This window comes from Python bivittatus, unplaced genomic scaffold (assembly GCF_059951505.1).
Source record: "Python bivittatus isolate LINGU-HERP-01145 unplaced genomic scaffold, Pbiv_v1 ctg000480_np1212, whole genome shotgun sequence".
NCBI classification, from domain to species: Eukaryota; Metazoa; Chordata; class Lepidosauria; order Squamata; family Pythonidae; genus Python; species Python bivittatus.
The window spans coordinates 92,395,013-92,420,591 of record NW_028277075.1 but is presented as its reverse complement, the minus strand read 5'-3'; the positions used below and the strand labels follow the sequence as shown (position 1 = coordinate 92,420,591).

At 37.8% G+C, this 25,579-nt stretch overlaps 1 protein-coding gene across 1 annotated transcript in view; it reads left to right on the top strand.

Annotated features, from left to right (window-relative positions):
- Nucleotides 1-11,938: 11,938 nt before the first annotated feature.
- The window catches only part of LRP1B (LDL receptor related protein 1B), a 715,984-nt gene continuing 702,343 nt past the window's right edge, over nt 11,939-25,579 (top strand). Inside the window, exons 1-2 of the mRNA XM_088145133.1 lie at nt 11,939-12,008; nt 12,576-12,687. Coding sequence (XP_088001259.1) covers nt 11,939-12,008; nt 12,576-12,687 — 182 coding nt within the window. The remainder of the gene's footprint in view (nt 12,009-12,575; nt 12,688-25,579) is intronic.

Sequence of the window (25,579 nt, the reverse complement as noted above, 5' to 3'; positions counted from 1 at the left end):
CACTGCATGCCCCAGTATCTCATTTCCAAAGCAGAAATAATGTTGACCTACTTGACAAACTTTTGGGTATTGTTTTTTTTTTAAAAGCACATGTGAAAATGAAGAATGAAAAAAATGTACTTTAAAACATTATGTAAATTTATAATAATGAGGGCCACACAAAGCATTTGAAAGAAGTGCTCTGCAAAGTGTATTAGCAGGAACAAAATGTTTCTCTTCCAAGTATTAAAGCCAGCTGCATCCTTTGAAATGATTGCATGGCTGCTTTGAAAGCTGGGTTGAGCTGTCATGGTCTGCGTGCACATGGGCAACACTCAGCTTGTTAGCAGTCCCAGCAGGAGTGTTGTCTATCCATGCGTGTGCCTGCAAAGGATGCAGCTACTTTAACACTCTTCATTTGCACAAAGACCGTTTGCAAAGTTGCTCTTTCAAAGGCTTTGGAGAGCCTTCACCCTGATGGCTCACAGACATACAGGTAGTCCTTGTTTAGCGACTGCCTCATTTAGTGACTGTTTGCAGTTATGATGGTGATGGAAAAGTAACTTTATGATCAATCCTCACATTTACAACCTTCGTAGGTCTGTAAAGCACAGGAAAGCTGAAATAAGATCACAAGCACAGTTGTGGTTTCACTTAGTGATTGCTTTGTTTAATGACCAAGTTGCCAGTCCCAATTATGGTTGCTAAAAGAGGATTACCTATGATAGGAAAATAGGTCAGAAAGTAATATTAAATTTGAGCAACTGGTGTATGTATGTACATCCAACAACTCCTTAATTTTACTGCCTCCACTAAGAAAATTCATGATAAACTACTCAGAAGCTGGACCCTTCCAGAAAAGGCTCTACACTGTCTGTGTATTGGGAAAATCTGTACCATCACTGAAATATATTTGAAATGTGTTTGGATGTATAAAACCAATAAGTTCTTGCTAAGATCTACACTTTTAAAAATTCATCTGATATATAAAGTTGCTTTTTTTTCCTCTTCTAAGAACATTGCAGTTCTACATTGCTGAGATTTGTTTTCCTTTCACAGCATATGCCTGGCTAATACTCTGTGAAATAGACTGTGTCTAGAATCCTTTTCAATAAATCACATTAGGCATTTCTTTCAAACAGCAGTGCTTGCTTTGGATTGGTTTGTAGATTTGGATTGTTTAAAAATACAGAGTGTATACTACATTCAGAAGAAGTATGAGATGCTAGTATAAGACATCAAAATCAGCAGATAAATCAATATATTATCTTCTACAGTGTGTGACTCATGGTGGATTCTCTCTCCAAGTATATATTTGGTACTGCAAAAGGAAGAATGCATTACTCTTTCACTTTTCAAACACTGTTCTTGGTAATTATTATTTTTAAAAAGTCTTGGGGCTGGAAAAAGGCATATTTAAGAAACATACTTTCTATGAAGTAATAAAGTTATTAACCAATCTTGGTTAAGAAAAAATAGGACAGAGGTCATAGTAGATAATCCATGAGGATATAGAAGATAAATTATCTTATGCATGAAAGTGGATCTAAAAGTAAAATGCATCGTTTCCATGAGGTCTACAGTACAGTCTATTTGATAAAGTACTTGGTGCACAATCAGTCTCTCAGCTGCCATTAGTAAAATGAAATATGGCCAGTAGGTTTACTGTTATGAGCCAGTAATAGCACAGATAAGACATGCTCAGCTCCTTTCCTTTCCATTTTTTTTTTAATTACCCTTCCCTGCTTTAGATATGTGAAAAGATCTGGGGAGCGATGAGAAGGTAACTAAGGAAGAGAACATTGATCAGAAAGAAAAGGTTCAAGAACCATCAATCTGATTGTCCTGCTGCAGCCAAACTCCTTCCCATCCCACAGCCCAAAACCATATTTTAGTGATTTTTTTTTTAAAGATTCATGCAAGACTGATAAAATGCCTCAAAGGATTTGGCCTCTGCTGAAAGCTGGTGGAAAAACATCTACCATCTTCTGTCAGCCAGATGGTTCTCATTGATTCCACTATAAGTAAACCATATTAGAAGAGGCTAGTTCATAAAATCTTTATGCACAATGACTTTGACTGTACTGTTGCATCAGAAAAAAATTACACGGGGACTTTGTTAAAGATGATCACAAGTTGTAGTTATTATTTTTCTTGGAGTTTGTCTGACTTGATTGCAGGGTTTAGTTGTTTCGCACTGCACTGGTTGCAGCTGACATAGCGAAGCTAGCAATGCATGATATGATGAGGGGATTTTTTTTTAAAAAGCAGCTTGTCTCAGAGTCTGATACTCAGTTGGGCTGAGAAGCAGTGGCTGACCCAAGGCTGCCTAGTGGTTTCTTTGCCCAAGGGAGGACAAGAAACTGGTTCTTTCTGCTCCTAGCCCAGCATCTTAACCATTACACCATATTGGCCCCCACCATTGTAAGTAGCAGTTTCAAAATGTACTGTAACATGGCTTCTATTTTGTTTAATATATCTGCTGGTAAAAAAAGCTACTCAGTAATGTAAAAGCATGTTAGAAAATATTGCATGAACATTTGTTCATGTGGTCTTTTTAATAAATATTCATAAACTGATGCAGAAATAGAACTGAAATGTTTTAGAAAGTAGAACATATTTGTGTGTCCTAGTTTGCTTAAGCTTACAATAAGTCATAATCAGATATCACACTGATTGTTGTACAGGTCTATATCAGCACAACATCTAATAGTTTTTGACTCTCCCTTCCCCAGTTGCAGACAGGTGGACTAGAAGCAAATATGAAGTGTGAGGTCCAGGCAACTTTCCTCCCTAACTCTCAGTGGGATGATGCTAATGTTCTTCAAGGTCTCCAAAGACAGATCAATAAACACATTTCAGCCTCTGATGAAGAGATAAACCACCATGCTATTTGTGTTTTGTTTACTTTACAAAGTGCTAGCATATGAGAAATTTGATTTTGGGGAGATGTCTCTGGACTCTTTGAGTAGATGCAGTTTAAAGCACTTTGAAGACAGGAGACCTAAATTGGATTCTAAAGAATCTGATGGAAAAATGATGGAAGCATTTGAAAAGGCAGAGGATACAATTTAAAAGTTAGATGGACCTCTGGTCTGACAGAGAAAACTGAGCGAGTAATATAAGAGGGAACAGGAGGATCTAAGTGAGTAGAAAAACATCTCCAATTTATTCAACTATTGCAACAATTAACTTAAACTAAAATTGTAATTTAGTATAACCGGATCTGAATTCTGAAAAAGTACTTAATTATAACCCCCCCCCTTTTTTTCCCTTTAAAAAGGCCTATTGACCCTCTTTTCTTAATTTACATTCAGCCAGCTAACAAACCCAGGGTATACCTTTGATCTCAAAGAGAAAATATGACCAAAGACAAACAACCATTATGCTTTAGCTTCATTTGGGGTCTAACTGGATGTCTTCAAAGGATAATTTTCACATTTATAAGCAGACAATGGTTGCCATCTGTATTCAAACTGTGCCCTTATTCTGTTCTTAATAGACATTTTCTGAATAGATAAAAGTACTTTTGGAAAATTAAAAAAAAAAAAAGACAGGTAAAATTTGCAGCCACTTCTCAGGTTAGGGAGTCCTAATGATTTGCATAGGTTGACACCCATTTACATAGAATAGACCAGTGTTTCTCAACCTTGGCAGCTTGAAGGTGTGTGGACTTCAACTCTCAGAATTCCCCAGCCAGCAAGGTTGAGAAACACTGGAATAAACTAAGAAAAAGAAGAATTAAGTAAATGGATTAAGGGATGCAGTAATCCAAAGGGGTAGGAATTTGTCATTGTAAAAATAGAATTAAATTCATGCCCTTCTAGATTTCACCTATTGCCAATTGGCCATAGTATAAATAGAGTTGCAGGTGTAGAGTTCTGCTTGATCACCAATGATGTGATTTTGCTCCAGATGCTCCTTTCTACTCCATGATGCATTGCTAGAATATAAACACAGACATCTGCAGGGAGGGGCAAATGATGAAATGACATAAATGATGTAAACAGTGCACTTGTGTCAGATGTCATGACACAAATACTCTTTTCACAATGAAATGATGCCTGTGTCATCCTTTATATACAACCATAGCTTGTTATGGATGTATTAACTGGATACAGATCTGTTAACATAGCTATGTGCTACCCATTAAGCAGGACTGGAACCAATCAGACAAGCTCACAGGAAAGTCCAAGAGCTTAGGGTAAGAAATAGTTATGGAAGAAAATTAAGCAAAACAATTTCAGCAACTGCTGTGATTCAAGGACTAACTCTACTTATAAATGCAAATTCTCTTGCATTTTGTTATCCTTCTTACCCTACATAAGGGAATTCTTGGCCCCTGCTTTTGGCCTCTTTCATCTGTCCTTTGTTTTTGTAAAGGTCAGATTTGTTCTTACCTTATTTTTACTGACTCTGAGAACTAACTCTCATACTATGGACCATAAAGATCACTGAAGGATGACCAGAGAGTGGAAACCATGAGGTGTTGATGAAAAATAGCAGATGCAATCCTGCATAGTTTGGCTGCATCCATTCCACTAAAATCAATAGAATTTAAGCAGTCTATCTGTATGCAGAGTTGAAGCCAGCATATACGTTAGCATTATGAAGGAAACTAATCTTAGGACACTTGGGAAGTGATCCTAAGAATGCATCAGTATGCAGTTGATATGAAAAACGACCTTTTAAAATAGATTGTAAATTATAATCAACATAGTATGTTAATTTTAAAATCAAATGTTATAGAAAACAAATGCATTTTTGTGAATACCAATGTAGATCATGATTTTGTCTCTAATTTCACATTAATTAGGAGCATTGGAGCTGTAGATATGACAGTACAAATATTGGCTTTCTAATAAAAAGATTAGAACAGCCCTACTGGATCTGTCCAAGACCCATTTTGCAAACATACATAAATCCATACCCATCTTGCTATTCCCACTTGGATATGTTACATCATGAATGACGTTTATGATCTTTGAAAATAGTGGTCATTTTCTAGTTTCATATACTTCTCAGCTCCCACTTAATTTAGCCTCTCCATTACATTTTCCAGTAGTCTTGGGAATCAACTGCTGACATACTCATAATCCATGTATCGATTGGAACCAGATGTCCTCAGCTTTGACTCCCCAGGATGTAAGACTTCCAGCCTGCAGGGATCTCAATCTTCCTGAACTCATCACAGATTGTTTTTGTTTTTTATTAATATATGTATTGCTGACATTCTTAGTTTACAGAACATGTAAGCTGATGCTTTATCACAAAAGTCAGAATGTTTATTTCCTGACAATCCTTTTGGCCTCCATTCTGTACCCAGAACATTCTGACTCCCTCTAAATCTGTGAGATTCTTGAGGCTGGAAGGGAAACTCCTCCTTTACCTGATTGATAATATGCTTGGCAAAAGCAGGATCTATACATATAAGTCTGGATAGATTACTTTCAGGGTTTCTCATGTCTTTTCCCTCTCCCTTTTCCTGAGAACAGAGAAAACTTGCCATAACAAGTAGTTACATTTTCTGTTCTAATATGATGGTACAGTAGTAAAAGTCACAGAAAAAATAGATGGGAGATTTTAGATATTCCCACATGTCCAGCTGGCCAATGGTCATGGCAAGATAATATATCTTCCCCCAAAGAAAGCAGAACATATACCTACTCCCTATCCTTGACAGCTTTATTTCAGCTATTGGTTGTAAAACCTATCTGTCTTCTGCCCATCAATCACAGTCAGATGAAGAAACAGAGGGGACAATGTCACTATAGAATGATATCTCATTTGCTATGTAAACTGCCAGCAAGAAAATTGGCCTGACTCTTTTCCTATGTCTGTGTTAGCTTATAATAACTCAGTGCATGCCTCCACTCAAATGTTGTCATTACAGTCACCTACAGTTATTACCTGTGCTTGCTGCTGAATGCTTCTTGGCCAGCCTCCATTCCAGGGTCCTCCCATTTTCTCCAGGAATGTGAAGCCACTCAGCATAGCTTAGAGATCAACTAGATTGTCCCAAGGTCTCCTGTTAGGGCTTTGCTGACCATCATTATCAAGAATATCCCCATCATTGATGGAGAATGCATCTGACTTTCTACCAATTTTGTTCCTACCATGTGATTATCTAAGAAGCTGGACTCCAAGTATTAGTGCTGTGACCTTTAGCCTGCAACTTCCAGCCACACTGAAGATACATGTAGTTTTCTACCATTCCCTCCTATTCTGGAACAGACACTTTTTCCTTTGGATACTGTTGCTCTACCTACCCTCAACTTAGTTGTTGGGGAGGAAGAATTTGAGATGGAACATATTTTGTCTCAGTGCAGTGGGAAGAACAGATTGGAACATCTGATTTATTGGATGGTTGACCTGATTACTGAGAGGCACCAAGTGATATTCATGTATCTCTTCAACAACTGCATTTGCAGTATTCTCTGTATTCCAATTGCAGTATTCTTAAAACCGAGGTGCCTGAGAGGCCATACAATCAGACTTCTGTGCCTGCCAGCAGTTCTGATTCTGAGAGGAAGGGGAATTTGTTTCAATAGGGAGATAAATGTATGAATAATGAAAGAGGCAGACACAGACTGCTCCATATGCAGAAGAAAATGTTCTAAAATTGGGGGAGTTCCTTATTAGAAGGGATGGAAATACACTTCCCCCCTCCTACTGTCCTACATCAGGAAGAAGGAGGGTACAAAGACCTGAAAGATGGGAATCTAGTCATTTCAAGGCAGGGCCAGAAGGAGGGAAGGAGGAAAGCACCTGATACTTCCAGGCTAAGAGGAGAGAAAAAGAGAAAATGGGGATGGGCTGGTGTAAGGTCTGAGATGGGTGAGGCAGGAGCCAGCCGTTCTCAGACTAGAGAAAACATGTTATGTAAACATATTTCAGTTGCCTCTCAAAGTTGTCAAAAGACTGGCTAAGCTCAGAAAGGTGGGAAGGAAAATCCTTGAGTATAGACTTTGGAGCATAAATAAATATTCTGTGCATGGAAGTGGGTAATCGCTTGTGTGAAGACTTCATTCTTGTCTCCAATATTCTAACCTAGTCAAATTACATACAAGATTCTTTTGCCAGGTTAAGCCAGGTTCTGAATATGGGTCTAAATATCAGTAGAGCTGCGATTTACTGCCAAGGCCTGGTGTGAATCTTGACAAGAAATTTCGCAGAATCATCTAATAGAAAAATATGTTTAATTGTTCTATTTTTCCAAAGTTCTTCTGGCTATAGCTTCATCTGCATACATCTAATTGCATTGGTCCATTTCATGGAGATAAGGTGCCGTGTACTCCCCATCCAGCTTTGTTCTGTTTTTAAAAAGAGGTTTTCAGTTTGGAATATGAGTACCATCAACTCATCTATGGAAGTGAACAACCCCCTAAACTGATGTTAAATAACTTAAAAAACAGAAAAATAACAATCCTGTTACTCCCTATAACCAGATAAATCTATTGGTTTTCAATCAATATTTCTTCCTTATTTTTCTATTCGGCAACTAATAAGACTACAGGAGACCGTATTTTCTCTTAAAATTATTTTTTTCTGTGCCTTATGCACAGAAAATGCATATGATCCTTCTAAAGGAGTGTGTTTGTGCATGTATGTATGTGGGGAAGAATATTATTACTACTCACTAATGATATGACAAGCATTATTCATTAAGGGGTTGTAACAATTGCATTTCACATTAAAAAAACTCCAATCCAGGCAGGCTAGATAGATGTAGAATTGTATTTCATCAGTGCCAAAGCACTACATTTTGAGTTCTAAAGAAAGTATAAGACATGCAGAATAAATGAATAAAACTCAGTCCCTACACACAACAGATGAATCACAAGTGTGCATTTATTGCTTTAAAATTGCTCATCAAATTGATCAGCCTTCTAAATGAGACAATCAAGCATCTGTTATTGATTTTATAGGAAAATAAGGCTTTTTTTCTTTCACATTGAATTTTTTCCATAGACTAATTGTGAAGGAGTTTAGTACATTTGAAAAGCACAGCCTTTTTATGTAAAAGGATGCAGATTCAGCATTTCCACATCAGAATAAGAATTTTTTCTCTCAAACTCTGGAGCACTATTACTGAGAATGTTGCTTGGGCTCCCACAGAATCTCTTCTATCTGCCCCAGCAAGCCTCTGCTTTCCTTCTCTTCTACTGGCAATTACGCTGGATCAAAGACACCTTCCATTGGTAGCACTGAAAGCCCTGCCTGTCTGTTCCAACCCTGACTGCTACGTAGCACAGATGTTTCTGCAGATTACAACCGTAGGGGAAAGAATATCCTTTCCCTTTGTATATGCTGCAACTTTTACAGAGGTCACCCCAGCTTTCAGACAGTTAGGTTTCAAAAATGCTTCTCTTGGATTCTCACGGAACATTTGAGTTCAAGTGTAATTGTTTTAAGGGTGTGTGTTATATAAGATACAATTCTTGATATGCGTATATGGATGGGTGTATTGTTAATGTGTGGATATATATGAAGAAATGGGGATATTTATATGACAAAGACAGTAGGGAGTGGCTCTGCCCATTTTGACTTTGACTTCACCCCCCCGGGGCATGTAGCCCTCAAAAGTGAACTAGAAAAATGTGCCCCTTGAGTTAATAAAGGTTCATCCATGATACCAGCAAGACTGAGTAAATGGAGAGTTAGTTTGGGGTAGTAGTTAAGGTGCTGGGCTAGAAACCAGGAGACTGTGAGTTCTCATTCTGCTTTAGGCATGAAAACCAGCTGGGTGAGTTTGGGCCAGTCACCCTCTCTTAGCCCAACCCACCTCAGGGTCTTGTGGTGGTGGTGGGGAAAATCAGAGGATAGGATAACAAAATAAACATGGGATAAAAATCTAATAAATAAAGTTCTTCCCTGGTTCAGTATCAGGCACTTTCCTACATCCCTCATAGGAATCTTGTAAAAGGGAATGATATTATGAATTTGCTGCAGTAAAAATGACATCTGAGGTTACATTTAAGCTCTGCTCTGATTTGGGGTATAAACTTAAATACAGAACCATAAAACTGAAATTTTGAACTGTTTCAACCCTAATCTCCTCCAATAGGATCCATAATCTTCCACTTTTTAACTAACTAGTGTGGTTTTTTTTGGGGGGGGGTGTCTTTCTGACCCAACCAAATGGAATGTTGGAAAAAATCATGTAAAGGGGCTCAGCATTCTGTCTTACAGTGAAATGACTCTCTGAAAATAGAAAATAATGAAGCCAAATTTGGTGTAATGGGAAAAGTTGTCTAAAGAAAGAATGGACTGTTCACATGACCTAGGACAACACTTCTACTAAGGGGTTGGGAAAAATTTTAAAAGCCATGCTCCCTGTGTTTCCCTTTCTTTCAGAGCAGAGGGCAATACTTCCTGCTTTGTGAAAAAGGAAGACATCTGAAAAGAATATTCCCTTCTACATTCAGAAGTTGCATTGCTCTGTTTTATATGCTTACATGTAAAATGTTGCTTTGATTATATATATGTGCTATTTTTAATAATGCAAACCATTGATCAACCCTGAAGGTAGAAGTGAATTCATCTGAATATACTTTTGTACTCTGACTTTGAAAACAGCATACCTGGTCCAGAATAAAATAAACAGCAGTTTGTAACAAGCTGCTTCTAGAAGGATAATGCATCATTGTTCCAGGATCTGAAGAACAATATGGTTGTTCTTTAAAACTGAAGAGTCTTTTAGCATGTACTCCAGACATATTTCTTACAATTATAGCAATTCTACAGTGTTGTTGCAGATGCCAATTAATTTCAGGGTATTTCACAAGTATTTATTAAACTGTTTCACTTTCTCCAGTTGTAATCCTAAACCCATTTCCCTGGGAGCAAGACACACTGAACAAAATGCTGATGACACAGAAACCTACTGAGGGACATTTATGAAGAAATTAAACATATATCAAAGCTGTAATTAAATTTGTCACATATATGAGCTCCAGAGCATGTCAACACCCAAAGTTAGCTTTTCTAAAATCTTTGCAAAAAAAGCTGTCATTACCACAGTTTGTGGCAGCAGAAATAATGAATGAGAATGAGAATGAGAATGAGAATGAGAATGAGAAAGAACCAGAGAAAATCACAAAATACGAAGACCTACAAATAGAAATAGAATGACTGTGGCAAAAGAAAACAAAGATAGTACCAAGTACTAATAGCAATGGGTGCCTTGGGCACAGTCCCAAAACATCTGGAGTACTACTTGAACACCCCTGGCATTGACAAAATCATCATCAGTCAATTGCAAAGGCAGCTTTACTTGGAACAGCTTACATCCTGCAATACCTTTAACACCATCAAATCTCCCTATCCCAGGTCTTTGGAATGGACTTGATAGGTAGATAAAAAGGCCAAATCCAGTCTAAATATCTGGCTGACTGTGTGACCAACAATAATTAAAGGATTTATATGGTCCCCCCTCCAAAAATGTGACTCCTGATGGTATATAACTATAAAAACAGAATGTAATAAATCTCATTTAAAAAATCACAATGGCAAACACACAGCTGGTGTGCCCCACCATATGCCATTCCTCTCAGGATGAGCTCATCAGCTTCTTGGTCCCAATGCTCAAGGGAACATCCAGGTCCTCAAAGCCTTCCCAAAGGCTAATAGGGTAGCCAGGCTAGTCAAATTGCAGGGGGGAGATCATTCCACAGGGCAGGCGCCATACAGAGAAGGCATAATAAATCAAAGTCTTTCCTGGCTTTGTAAAGGTCATGCTGCTTTTGTTGTTTTTTACATGCTTAGGTTATAAGGCATCCCAGACGCCTTATAGTCAAGTCTTGATTGGCTTCTAGTTCAATCGTATCAGCGTACACTAACATGCCCAAGGGTGGTGCTATAGAAATCCTGCCTGCACACTGCTGTCTTCCTCCCATATCCTCCAGTGATGGGGGATAATCCTGACACCCCATAATGACAAATTGGTACTGAATACTGAACTGCCCTCTTGACTACTAGTGGAAGAATTCTGTAACTGCCCCAAATGTCTTGGGACCACCATATTTTCTAAAGCACAGTCCCTGAAAAAAAATGCCCAGGAGAAAACAGGATCCACCCAGCTAAAATCAACGTACTCTGAAAGCAGATTCCATCTATCTATCTATCTATCTATCTATCTATCTATCTATCTATCTATCTATCTATCTATCCCTCCCTCCCTCCCTCCCTCCCTCCCTCCCCATCTAGGGGGCTTTTCCTGGAGATACCCATTCAATGCCCATGTAATCACGGGTGAATAAGTCTTCTTGATTTCACTGGAACTGTAAACTTCCTGTAGCCAGTTAAGGACAAAGACAACCTGATCATAGTAAAAAATGGTAATTTGGAAAACTTAATCTATTGCTTCTTCCCCCACTTCACAACACTGTATTTTCCATGAAGCACAGATTATGAATGTTTTTTTTTCCTTATGATGATTTGAGTAGATATTATTATATTATATTAGGAATATGTCTGACTGAAATCAGCTGAACTCATATCTGAATAGGCATATCTGGGATGGAACTGTGTCTACTTTATCCAAACACTCAAAAGTGGTTTTGTAGATGGTTTTGTATTGACAGGACAAATAAAGGAAAACGTGGGAGAGGTGGGTTGGATAAACCCACTTCGGTGTTATTTGCAGGTTTTGCTTCCTATTTAAATTTCTCTAAAGAGGCTACAGTCTAAACTGCACTTTCTCTAATGCGACTTGCTTCTATCTCAGCTAATGGCCATGCTTACCTCTGAGTAGGCCTGAAGGGTAAAGGTGTATTCAACTGATGCTCTTTCTTGTTTGGGATGCTTGTTTGGGCACTGTTTTAACTTCAGCCATATCAAAACTGGAATGTAGACCTCACATTCCTTTTTGGACTGCAAATGATTTTCTGTTCTTAGGATAAAAACAGATTCTTTTTAGATGTCTTGCTTGAGTTGCCTTTGTGACAAAATAAGTGCCATGGAGGAGGAAGGGATCAAAATGTTTGTCATGTCATGTAATCACTCTATCCCTATTTCTGATTCTGAAGGTTTGTGCCCTCCAAGTTATGAGGCACCTAAAGGGCTTTACCGACAACTGTAGGGCTCCACGGTTCCCAAACTGTGCCCCACAGCACCCCAGGGCATTGGAGAGAACCCACAGGGGTATTTTCCTACTTAAGCAGAACTATTGGTGAGTTTGTGGTGGTGCCTTGAAGTGTTGCAGCACAGTTCAGGATCTGCTTGGGGGACCATAAACAGAAATAGTTTGGGAACCGCTGCTATGGCTTTAACAAAATGGGCAAATTAGCAGAAGAGAGCACTGTGGGGTATAATTGTGTATTTTTTCCCCTCCAGCATACATTTGATTTGTGCACTTGTAGGCATGCTCTTCAATGAAATAGGATACTTTGAGCATATATATATACATGATATTTCTGAGGGTGTGTCATATCTGTGGGAAATCACAAATGCAGTTTGTGTTTAATGTTGTTATTTTGGATTTCATGGAAGGAAAAGCATTTTCGATTGCATGTTTCTTGTTTCATTAATTGCCTTGCTTATTTTTTAATGACCCATTAACCATTTCCATTATTCACCTTTGCTTTTGTTTACAGAACACTCATGTGATGTAGGCGAGTTTCTTTGCCATGATCACGTGACCTGTGTGTCTCAGAATTGGCTTTGTGATGGAGACCCGGACTGCCCTGACGAATCTGATGAGACTTTGTGTAAGTAAAGAGTTATCTTGGTTTCTTTTGAACTATTCCAGCTGTAAAAGCTGGGCTTACTTTTCTTTTAATGTCCTAAGCAGAATCTTCACAATGTCACTGATTAAAATCCTTGAAGAAATGCACTTTCAGAGAATGAAGAGGTGCTTTTTAAAAAATATCTCACATTAGAATGAACAATATCAGCCAAGCATGTGTTCCATATTTCTTTTCTGACCTAGAAGATCAGATACAGACTGCAAAGCAAAGGTAGAGGAAAGGAAGGGGGAAAAAAATAGTATACCAGATGTCATTTACAACAAAAGTAAGGAGAACACAGAGACCTCAAAGGAAAATGGAACAGGAGAAAATGAGAGGAAAGGAAAGTAATAGGTGAAAGAAGCAACATATGAAAAATGTCAGGAAAAAGCTTTAATAAAACATATTTAATCATCATAATAAAAAAATCTTGTTTTCTCTGTGGCCGAGAGCTATAGAAGAGAAGAGAACAGAACCCTACAGGCTTCTGCCCAACATTGTGGTCTACTGACGAGATTATATTAAATCTTCATATTTCCTTGTTTCTTCAGCAAAGTACAAAATGAAGAGTGCTGTTCCATGTCCCCAAGACAATCATTTTGTGTAACAGCAGCTAGTAATGAAATTGAGAAAGCTTTAAGGTAAAATGCAAGACAAGAGAAGACAGTGTTGAAGACCGGAAAATACATAACACCTTTCTTATGTCATAGGAAGGAGAGATTAAAAAAAAAAAAAAAACCTTAGAAAATGAGATCAGAAAGAATGAAGATATTTAAGTGACTGTATTTTATAGTGTGATTCCCCCCAACAGTAAAGGTATTAACTTTTTAAAATCATAGTTTATTTGTATACAAGGTCTGTAATGTACTGATAGACAGCTATTAAAAGAATAATTAATGATAATGAATTAGCAGTTATAGAATGATAACAATTGCACTTTGTTTTGTAGCAGGTTTAATACATTTGTCTAACAGGAGCTAGATCTTGTCATCTCTAGGTATCTTGACACACTTCCACTCTAGTTTGGACCATTTCAATTCATTGTACATGCTTGAAATTATTTGGAACTATAATTCAGGACAGACAATTAGGTTTCCTTTATGTACAGATATTTGAGAAGTTCATTTGAGTCTTTTGGTAAGTTTTGTAAGCCTCAAGGATTTGGGAAGGGAAATCTCATGCCTGCCTTGACTGATCTCTTGCCATTCCTAAAGCCACCCCAGTGTCGAAGTGCACATCCTTTCCCTTACCATTTTCCCCAGAAGTGGAACCTGTAGTAGCAACACCTTAAGTTGCAAAAGGGCAGCTATTTTTTTCCTCTGTTCCTGTTTCTTTCTCTGCACTCTTTATCATTATCCTAAATGGTGATACCAATAAATGCAGCGGCATATAAGAGGCCATTTCATTCAAGGGCTTCTGCAGCAGTAATGTGGTTGCAAAAAGAAGAGCTTTTATAAGAATTTCCTAGCAATAGGAAACTCCATTGTTGTCTTTAATCTTATGTTACTTATCCCAGTCATAGCATGAATGGGTGAAGTACTTTTAGAGATGCTAATAAAATTTACAAATAATCAGATCACTTACTTTGTTGGTTCTGAAGATCTTAATGCAGTCTTCATGGGACATTCATCTAAGCTTACTTCTAAAGAGCAAAAGAAAAAAGCCCCCACATGCATACCCCCCACACATATATGTGCAGAGTAGTAATAGTAATTTGAGTGTTTATCTCCCTTGAATATGTTTTCTGTACTTGTATGCAGGAAGGAAACAGCCAGCCATAACTGAGTCTTTCTGGAGAAAGACTTTCACTGCCACAGATAACAAGAGAAGCACTGTTCTCTCTGTAGGATGTGATCTTACTAACCAAAAGAAAGAATGCTAAAGAAGAACAAGGAGGTTAACAGTTCTGAGCTGATGAAGGCAACCTGTAGCTCAGGAATCCACGTGACCCTTTAATGTCATGTGGCCTTCAGCCTATGAACTTGAAAAAGCCTTCTCCAAGTGATCAATTCCGATCTCCCTCAACCAATATCTAACCCTTCTTACAATCTACTGCTTGTAAAACACAGAAGAAGGTATTTCAAAAAGAAATGAAAAGGAGGAAAAGGAGTAGTTTTAGGGGGGAAAGTGTATGTGAGAGACAGCATGTGTCCCAGCCCCATTGTGCTGTGCCACAACTCCTTGTTTTAGACCTTGTAATCATGTCACCTCTGAAGTTAATGTGCTACTTGATGTAGAGGAACATAGGCAATTTCCAACATTCTTCTCATTTCCTGGTTCATGATCTCTATCCCTCCAAAAGATTCATTACTATCCCTTTTTGTCAAGTGCCAACTCTTGATATATTCCCTTAATTCTTTGTTGCTTTGCTTTCTTTTTCTCTTAATCCTCTCTTAGATGCCTGTTTCTCTCAGAATCCCTGTTTCTCCTCTACCCACAACTTTTCCTTCCCATATTTGGTATCTGATATAATTCTTTCCACTTATTATTCACCTCCCTTTGAGACATATATCAGCTTATCAGTCATCAGCTTCTTTCTCTTCTGCTAGAATATGCAGGCCCTCTTAGTTTTGTCTTGTGATGCTTTCACCTTTTCTTTTCCATTCCTTCCTTCATCTTTCAGTATTTTTCCTCCCTTACCTTTCCTCCTTTCATGGCTCTTAACAAATCTTCCCAATCAGCCTCCTCATGTCAGTTTCTAACCCTTCAGCCTACAGCTGCTTTGCTTCTAGTCTCCTTGTTCCTAAGCTTGAGGCTTTCCATAATCACATCCATCTTTCACTTCTGCCATATAAGCTATAATGTTGACACATTCACCCATGCTTTTGAATATTCCATGTCATTACCACCCAGGAGATAAAACAATAAAGGCAGCATCTACAGATGGCAGGCAAAAACAAGCAAAATTTATATGGACACACTCACAGTGACACACACACAGGGAGAGACTCACATACACTGCACTACATGGTGATTTAGAATTCATGATAACTCTGTTCCCTCAGCTGAGAGTTTGAACTAGCATCTCCAATGTTCAAAACAAATATACAATCTGTTACATTGCCCTTTATCAGCAGAGGACAAACCTATCAGCTGCTATTCCTCTGCAGCCTTTGTGAACTCACAAGCCGTTGAATTTAAATACAGCACTAAATGGATCCATCCAAATTACTTCTACACACTTAAGCTACTTAAACAGCTATTGTTATTATTTATTTCTATGAAGTTGCTAGTGTTGAAGAGGAGGTGGAGAAGAGATGGTCGCCTACTTCATAATGATTTGAGAAAGTTCTGTGTTTACAGTTGCTAATTAGTTCTGGGGGAAAAAATGAATTGTTTCCTGATGTATTTGGTATTTGAAATGATCCACTAGCAACAATAAATGTCCAGCTAGGAGAGCCGCTCATTTGTAAATTTAAAGTTCAGGCAAGTCTTTCCATATTCAAGCCCAACCAGCTTGATTGGGCACCTATTATTAACAGAAGGGCCAGAACCTTATCTGCTACATTGCACATAGATGTTGTGAAGCTAACAGGATTTGATTCGTGGCATTTTTCACTGTCATTGTTAGATTACTCTAGTTTCAACACTTAGTTTTACACATGCATGCTCACATGCCATAGTGCCCGGAGGCTATGTGGGTCTGGATGGGGAATAACTAGCTTCAACTCAGCCCTGACAAAACTGAGCGGCTGTGGGTTTTAGGGCATATGCCTCTAGCGATTTTCTCTCATGACAAAGTAATGCTTCCTGGGCAGAGTTGGTCCTCCTGGGGGTCCTCCTGGATTCATAGCTCCTACTTGAAGAGCAGGGGGCAACCATGGCCAGGACAGCCTTCACACAATTATACCTTATGTGCCAGTGGTGTCCATTCCTAGATCAGGAGGCACTGCTTACAGTCAACCATGCCTCCCAGTTGGACTACTACAACATGCTTTACATGGCCCTTCATTTACATGGAATGAAATAAAATTTCATAACATTTATTTATGCAAAATGAACTATCTGAACAACAATTCTTGCCAGGTAGTAATTATTTCAGAAAATAAACAAATGTTTGTTCCATATTGAAGGAGAAAGCATACAGTTTCTCACCTAATGTGATTATCTTTCTGTTTCCTATGTGGAATATATTAAGGGAAACAGTTACGTAACTATTTCTGTGCTGCTTAATAAGAATATCTTTATCTTCTGCATCTTCATTCCAAGTAACATTTAGCAGTCATGCTTACTTTATTAACTTCTTTGCTTTGAATATTAGACTACTGAATAGCAAATATTTGCCTTTGTGGGTAGATGCTGTCAGTTTTGAATTGGAAACCTCACCAGTAAATTGCCAAGTGCCTGGACAGAACTGTTATTTTCTAGCTAGAAATAGATTGTCAGCCTTATTTATTTCCAGACTGATACTTTTATTAAAGTATTCCATTTGGAATATTCTCTCCGTTGGCTCCAAAAAGACAATAGCATTAAAAACAAAATATAGGTGGTTCAATCTTGCATTCCAAGAGTATGCATACATAAATGTCAGTAGCATGTTAAAGGTTCTCTTTCATTATATCTTTAAGAATAAATGTTCCCTAAACAAAAGTCTGGAAATGGAACATGAGTATGTAGAGAAAAACATGCCAATCATGTTCAATTCAAGGTTAGTAATATACCTTTGGCACTTCCACACCACTACATTTTCAACAAGTCCTTAAAAATACTCCCAAACCACTTGTGAGATTTTCACCCTAGCAGGTCCTGAAATGCTGAATATCTCAGATGAGCTACCCAATAGTTCCTCCAACTGTTCAGTAAAATAGGCTTCACTAAAGTGACCCACATCCAGCTCACTACAGCCAATTGGTAACTTTTCTGGAATTTTGGTTGAGAGCAGAGCTGAGCCATGATGTCTAGCATGTCAGTCAGTTGTTTGGCAGCTAGGGGTACAGTGCACAAACAAAGTGGTTGTTGTACATTTATCAGAACACCACTGCCCACATCTATCCTTGTCCTCTTCAGTATCCTTTCTTGGACACTCTGAGAGGAAGCCAGATAGAGAAAACATCAAGACAAGCTATTCCACTCTTATGATACAGTGATACAGTGCCATGGTGCCTTTGGCTTGAGAGAGGGAGGAAGAGCCAGACGGCTAGGAAGCGACCAACCTGAAGTGCTTCAAAACTGTTTCACAATGACTCCTGAATGGCAACAGACAGAAATTGAATGGCTTTACTGCCTATGGAGGCCACTGAAGGAAGGGCAAAGTGGTATCACTGCTCCACAGTTAACACCAAAGCTCCATATGGAGGTGCTTTTTGTTTTATTTTTTTAAGTGCAACAATTTCAGTTTTCTACTCTGTCTTATAAGGAACAGTAACAGTACATTTCAGGAAAAAGAAGTTCTGAGGATGGCCTCTAGAATGCAGGAAATGCTCCTAGAGGGCTTGCTAACTGATCACATGGGAAACTGGGACTCTGTCAGAGCTACACTGTCTGTCTTCAGAAGGATAAGAAACCATAATAAAAAGTGAAAGGCCCAAATGTAGAGTGGGAAGACCTGCCTTGGTAACAATACACATGAAAAGAATCTGGGTTTCCTGGCATGAGCCAGCAGTGTGATCCACCTTTTAAAAAGGCAGATGCTTTTTTAGGATCTATTAATAGACTCCAGATCACAAAAAGTAATTGTCTACTCTACTCTGCCATTGTCAGACCCCGCTTGGGATATTGTGTCTAATTCAGCACAGTCTAAAACTGACATCAACAAAGTGCAGCAAATTCAGAGAAGTGGTACCAAAATTATGAGGAGACTGGAACCCAAGTTCTATCAAGAATGGTTGAAGAATCTGGATATGTTTAATTTATAAAAGAGAAGGCTAAGGGGAGGTTTGAAGGCAATCTTCTGATATCTAAAGGATTAACCTATAGAAGGAGTGGATTTGTTTTCTGTTGCCCCAGAGGGCAGAATCAGAACCAATGGGTTAAAACTGTAGGGAAGTAGATGCAGGCTAAATATTAGGAAAAATGTCCTGACATTAAGAACTGTCAACCAGTGGAATAGTTTGCTTTGTGAGATATTATATTCCCCTTCACTAGAAGTCTTCCAACAAGTTGGGTAGGTATCTGTGCAAAATGTTTTAACAGATCCTGCAGAGAATAGAAAGTTGGACTAGATGACCTTTGAGGTCCCTTCCAACTCTATGATCTTTTGATTTTATGATAATTCAGCATGGGTTGCATGTGATTTTTGGAATCCAGTGTAGATCAGGAATTTGATCTGGATCATTTAGTCACCAGGAAAAAGAAATGGCTAATGATGTGACCTCATTAGAATTGCTACCAGCTTAAATGAAATCCAAACTAAATGTAAAGGTTCCTGCTTAAATATATATATAAGGAAAAAAAATGAAGAGATAAACAGTATTTTGCACTGAATCTCAGGACCAGTAGTCAACTGTACTGAGTGTACTGAACACTGTTTTGAGTGTTTAGAGGTAGGATAGTCAAAGCTGTGCGAGGCATTCCTATCACACCATCAGATCTTGGATCTAGTGCAAAGTTGCTGCTTTGAATTCTTCCTTGACTGGAAAAAAGTGGGTCTGGAACAATCCAGATGATTGCAAGTCATTCTATCAATGCATTCATCCCTAGTCCCACCATCTCTATCTCAGAAGTTAACATGTAAAAAAAAAAAAAAAAAAATCAGAAAGTATCCAAGTTAGCATATTACTCAAAGTTAATAAACACATCAAAACAGAAAAAAAAAATCTTATTGTGACATTGCAACGATAATAGCTTTATTTTGTTATTTTATTTCCCTGTAATTACATGGTCCTAGTGGAATGGTGGAATAGATGAAGGAGAGGATAGGATTGTAGCAGTGGATTCCTGAATTCTTTGGGCTTTTTAAGCAATCATCCCTTTAGAGAAGAAACCCTGGGAGTTGTCCTTGAAGGAGGATCTCCAATCCTTCTGGTTCCATATCTAACAAATTGGTCTAAAGCCACTGTAACTTTGCAGTAAAAACAATGATCTGACATGTTATTTATAGGAAAGTTCCAGAATTCACTCACGCTGGATTGCAGTTTGCTTGTTTTGATAAAATCAGAGCACTTCAGTGAAAAAAACACCAAGTGTGATTACTTGCCTCTTCAGGTGAGATACTGAATGTCAGACCAAAATATTTGCTTTATAAATAAAGCTGGTTTCTTAAGCTTACGTTTGTCTTCCTGTTCACGTTCAACTTGAGAGGTTGTGTGACTTTCATCAATAGAGGTGTATTTCTTTTCAACTGTTTTTCTAGTTTATAAATGTGGTATAAAGCAAACAGCATTGAGGCTAAAATTATTTTTACTGTCGATGCTCAGCAAAAGTGTTATGATCCACTCAGGTACATTTAGTCATAAACTTTGTGCTGGCCTTTCTTAAGAAGGTGAATTTCACCCTAGGGTGTCAAAGTGCTTTGCAGCCAGAAATAAATCAAGGTTTGAAAATGTCCTCTCCCTATCTTTGGTGAGAGCGAGACCTGGGGAGGTCACGTCCCCACCCCTCAAAATGCAACTACTGCAAGTAGAAATGAGAACGTCCAATTCCCTAAGCGAAATCGAGAATTGTGCCGATACAGGTCTCTGTGACTTGTCAGCTGTGCTTATTCCCTACAATTTATCTATCTTTGGGAATAAAATGCGCAGCTGCACATTTGGAGAGGAAGGATTCAGACTGCACCTTATTCTGCATCACCAGCACAGTGCGGTCATAGGGGAGCGTCAGCTTTTCTTCCACTTTAGTCATGGTTAATTATCTGATGCCTCTTTTGTTTCCCGATCAGGTTTGCAGAGAAGTTAATTTAACTGAAAGCTGATGGCAGCGGTTCGCTTCCTTGAATTCAATGCAAATGCTTACTACAGTGCGGGAGAATAATACAGCCCCTGAAGTATAGTGCCTGATGCCCAAATGTCAGGAATAATTAGATCACATTAAGGATTAATTGCGAGCTAAATTGCACTTCCTCTGCACTGGGTTTCAAAAAGTGTGTCTACTCAGAGAAGCAAATTGAGCTTGCGTAAGTTTAGAAACAGAGGGGCAAATTAATCTTTTTTAAGGGGCACATACACAAATAATTCATAGCTAGACTGCCGCGTTCCTGCCTGTTTATTTTTATTTCAGCCAGCGGCAGTGTTACTTTTTATGGCTCAGCTATACATTTCCAACAATACCAAGATTTACACTGGAAATATGGGTTCAACCTTGGCACTTTCAGATCACTGCTGGGAAGCTGCAGACAGTCCAGAACTTCTTGCATCCCTAGAGGGAAGCCTGAATGTCTGTCTAGTTTATTCCCAGATGATAAACGAATATTCAAACAGAGGAATTCCTCGAGCTTTTGTCCATTTGGTGTTTTTCTTATCATTTCTGTTTTGGATTATTGATTTCCCTGGCAAAACGATGCCAACTTTTTATTGACATATGCCTTTAAAGGGAAATAACATTTTGGGACATGGAAGCCAGGAGAACAGAGCCAATATCTCCATTGCTTTCATTTTCATTTAACACTGTGCAGTGCAACAGTGAAGAAGTGATACAATCAATTGACAAGCAGCACCACTGATTATCCTTTTATAAAATGCATTCACGAAATGGTGAGATATTCCAGACACATTGTTTACTTTGGTTTGGATTTTTGGGGAAGGTGAGATCACAAGCAACTGAAGGTATTTGCAGATACACTGATAGTCAAGCAGCTTAAGCATTCCTATAGGTAGCAAATCCACTACCCCAGCAATATTTTTGTTTTCAGCTCACAGCTTTTCCCATCTCCTTCTAGCTGAATTTTGAAAGAAATAACATTTTGAACACTTGCCTAACTTTTTCCACTCCCCTTATTTAATCAAAGAGGCTCCTTTTCTGAGCGCTTGCATTTTTGTATCAAGAACCATCCTCTTAACATTTAGCTTCTGTTGACAGCTGTTAATTTGTTTTGTAGGTCTTGATATTATCTAATGATAAAACCACAAGAACCCTTGGGTTCTTAATTTGGTTTTAAAGGGGGCTATTGGGTGTTTTACTGATTTCTGAATTTTGTTTATTGGTTGTGTTATTTGGTTGTTTTTAATGATGTGAGCCCCCCAGAGTCATAAATGTGAGATGGGCAGCTATACAGATTGAATAAATAAATAAATAAACAAACAAATGACAATGAGCATTGTCAGAATAGGGATCCCCAGATTATTTTGTGAACTATTATGTAAGTTTGTGAAAACTTAAATAACTATGATTACCATATCTGGACTGCAGAAATTCAAATGATTATTCAATGGAATCAAAGAGTGAAATGTTTTTTTGTATCTCCTTGCTGCCAAAAGTTCCATTTACCAGAAAGAAAATTGATTCCAAATTGTCCATCATTACCTCTGGCTCCAAAGATTCTTCTACTGTGCCCATCTTAACTCTGATTTTTTTTTCTACATAGGAATTGCACTGGGCTGCAGATATGCACTGTTTTTGATTTGTACAAATGGCTGATTCCTCTGTTCTGCAGTCTATCAGCTTTCCTTTAAAATGCTATAGGAATGTAAATAAAATGAAAAAGTAAAATGGAGGTGAACATCTGGCCAGCACTAAAGGACACCTGCACAGGACTATTCTGGCTTGTGGGCATCAGATTGGAGATTCTGGATCTACCACCTGAAACGTGGCAAAGTTAGGGGCATATCAAGGATGGCATGAGTGATTTCTCTCCTTTCTGTCTCTCTGTCCATGTGTAGGTTTGTATGCTTCTTTTAAGCTACAGGAGAGAGGCAGATTGGGGCAATGGAAAGGGAGAAGAGATGTGAGGGAAATAACCCTTTTCCTGATATATTTTTTCCAACTGAAAATCACCCCCTGAAGCTTTTCCTTCTGAATGTGCAAATTGCACCTTAGGATTTAATAGTAGTTACTTGGGACAGAGGGAATATTGAAAAGAACAATGGCACAGAGATGCTACCTTATGATCCAAATGAATATCTACCTGAAAAGAGTTGGCAAAGTTATAAAATGGAGGAAATATCCTTCCCCAGGACCATATTTATATATAGTTCCTTATAAGAAAAAAACAGGGGGACTTACTATGTGTTTCTGGTGGTCCTGGAAGTCCTTAGGATAATCTTGCCAGATGTATGGTGGCTAACCTTTCTGGGGATCTGATTTCAAATTGGAAAATATTTCCTGTTGATGGAAACAGCAGTCATGTTGATTTGGTTTCCAGTCTTCTTCAGCAGAAAACATCCAGTTCATGTGGGAAGCCAATCAAAATGCACCCCAAATAAAAAAGCAAACATACACAAATGTGCTTCATAATAATGTATTATTATTATTATCATTATTATTACTACTACTACTATTATTGCTATTATTACTACTACTACTATTACTATTATTGCTGCTGCTGTTGTTGTTATTATTATTATTGGTTCTGGCAACCTTAGTATGGACATTAATTAGATGCCAAACAAATCCTTTTCGTTTGCAGAATTGATAAGCATTTTCTAAACCAACTCCTTCTTCTTCTACAAGGCATTTTATTCCAATTAATCTAAACGGGTTCCCCTGGCTCTTGTTTGGGTTTCTTCTTCTTTAAAATTGATTTAAAGACAAATAGACTGAGTGCATCTAAATAATCATTGTCCCAGCTTCCTGTTCAGGCTTCTGCCCCAAAAGCTAGTTTGAAGTGCATTGGAGAAGAAAAAGGAACAGCACGGAGACAGACACACAGGTAACTTTACTACATCCTCCATACTTTCTACAAGCTAACAGAGCATCTTAGAACATTTTGCAGTCTCTAAAGACCGTTCTTGTTGATAGTTAAGATCCGTTATGATTGCTGGAGGTATTCTTTTCCCTCACACTATTCTACTTAAATTGCTCCAAAGGGAGTATTGTTCTTCAAATTCCAGTTAGATCACCCACAGAGAATAAAGGAAGGAGTATTCCACATCACTTGGCTCTGTGTGACATCTGAATACCAACTCCAGAAAATACATAGCTGATACCTCTGCTCATTGCTTCTTTAGGTACATTTCTTCCTTCTGATCACTACTTCTCTAGATATGTCCTTCCTCTTCCATCTGATGTATGATGTTATACAGGAATACAATTTTTCATAAAGCTGCACTACCTTCTATCAGATAATTACAGAGGTATATAGCCATGACAGGGTTTAAATCACTGTCCTATCCCAGTCCAAATTAAAGCTACAAAACACAAATCATCCTAAAAGTTAAAATATTTTACTATTACCACAATGGAACACTTATGTTTTTTCCAAAATAGGAATACTTCCATAATTGTCTTGTCTAATTTGGAAGTTCTAAGTTACAAAACTTATTTCTGAAGTATTAGGAATTCTCCATTGTCTGAGTTTATTTTGTGCAGAACAATCTGAATATAGAATTTGCTATGGCTTTCAATTCCTCAGTTCACTCAAACCTTTATTCCTTCTCTTCATTTCCTCATGAGTTGGAACCTATGACTCCTTCAATATATATATATATATATATATATATATATATATATATATATATATATATACACACACATACATATACACACACACACACACACACACACACACACATACAAATACAGTCACACACACACACACACATATATATATATATATATGCAAATACACACACATGTGTGTGTGTATATATATATATATATATATATACGCGTGTGTGTATTTGCACTGAACTACTATGCATATGCAAATAAATGAGTAGTGTATTTTAGATGATTTTATCTAATATATATTATTGTGAAGCTTTGCTAGCATGTTGAAGTGAATAAAACTTGTACACATGAACATCTGCACACAGGAAGAGAAGTATCTTGTAACTATAAATATGATCAAATTATAATTGCCTTTGGAATATTTTATCAATACACTTTGATTGATTTGATTGATTATATGCCATCAAATCATTGTTGACGCTTAGCAACCACACAGATAGATTTTCTGCATAACAGTCTGTCCCTAACCTGGTCTTTAGGTCTTCCAACAGTGCATTCATTGCCACTGTAACTGAGTCCAACCACCTTACTTGTGATCATTCCCTTCTTCTCTTTCCTTCACCTTTCCCAGCCTATCAGCTTTCTCTAGAGATTATCAGTCACACTGAACCAATAATATGTCAAAGTGATGACCGTGTGTCATTTCAGATACACTATTTCCTACAATCTCAGCAAGCATTGTTAGTGGTCCAGGTGATAATAGTTCTGGTCCCCCAAAGTTCTAAAAGCCCACAGCTTTTTGATGATTGCTGTCAATAAAAGGAATGAAGCAAAATAAATTATCTAAATCAATCCAATATTCAGGCTGATTGTAAAATAAGGAAATGGACAATAAAAAATGCAATGGGTTTTGGGAAACAGCTTGTTTCGAAATATGAAAAATACTTTAAAAGGACTTTCTGCTTTATATCTAGTTGCAGATAACTGAACATTAAATTTATGACTACATGTAGTTGTGAACACATGTATATAAATAGCTGTCAAATGGAAAATCTCACCCTATTTGATCAGCCAAATGGAATTTGGCGGTTGTTGGATTATTTATTTATTACAAAGGCTTCTTTTCTGCCACTTCACTCATATGAGTGTAAGCAGTTTACAGCACAATACAGAATACATATGACACATTACAATAAACCAAAATGTATCACAATTATATATTAACCTACGTATGTTTGAATCTAATGTTCCTAGTATGGAGATCTGGTATTGTACCATTTCAGCACTGATGCATTTACACTGCTGTTGGTAAATATTGTCCAAGATGTTCAACATCATTTTGAAACACGGCAGGAAAAAAAGTTATTTCTAGGGTCTGTTTTGACTTTGTT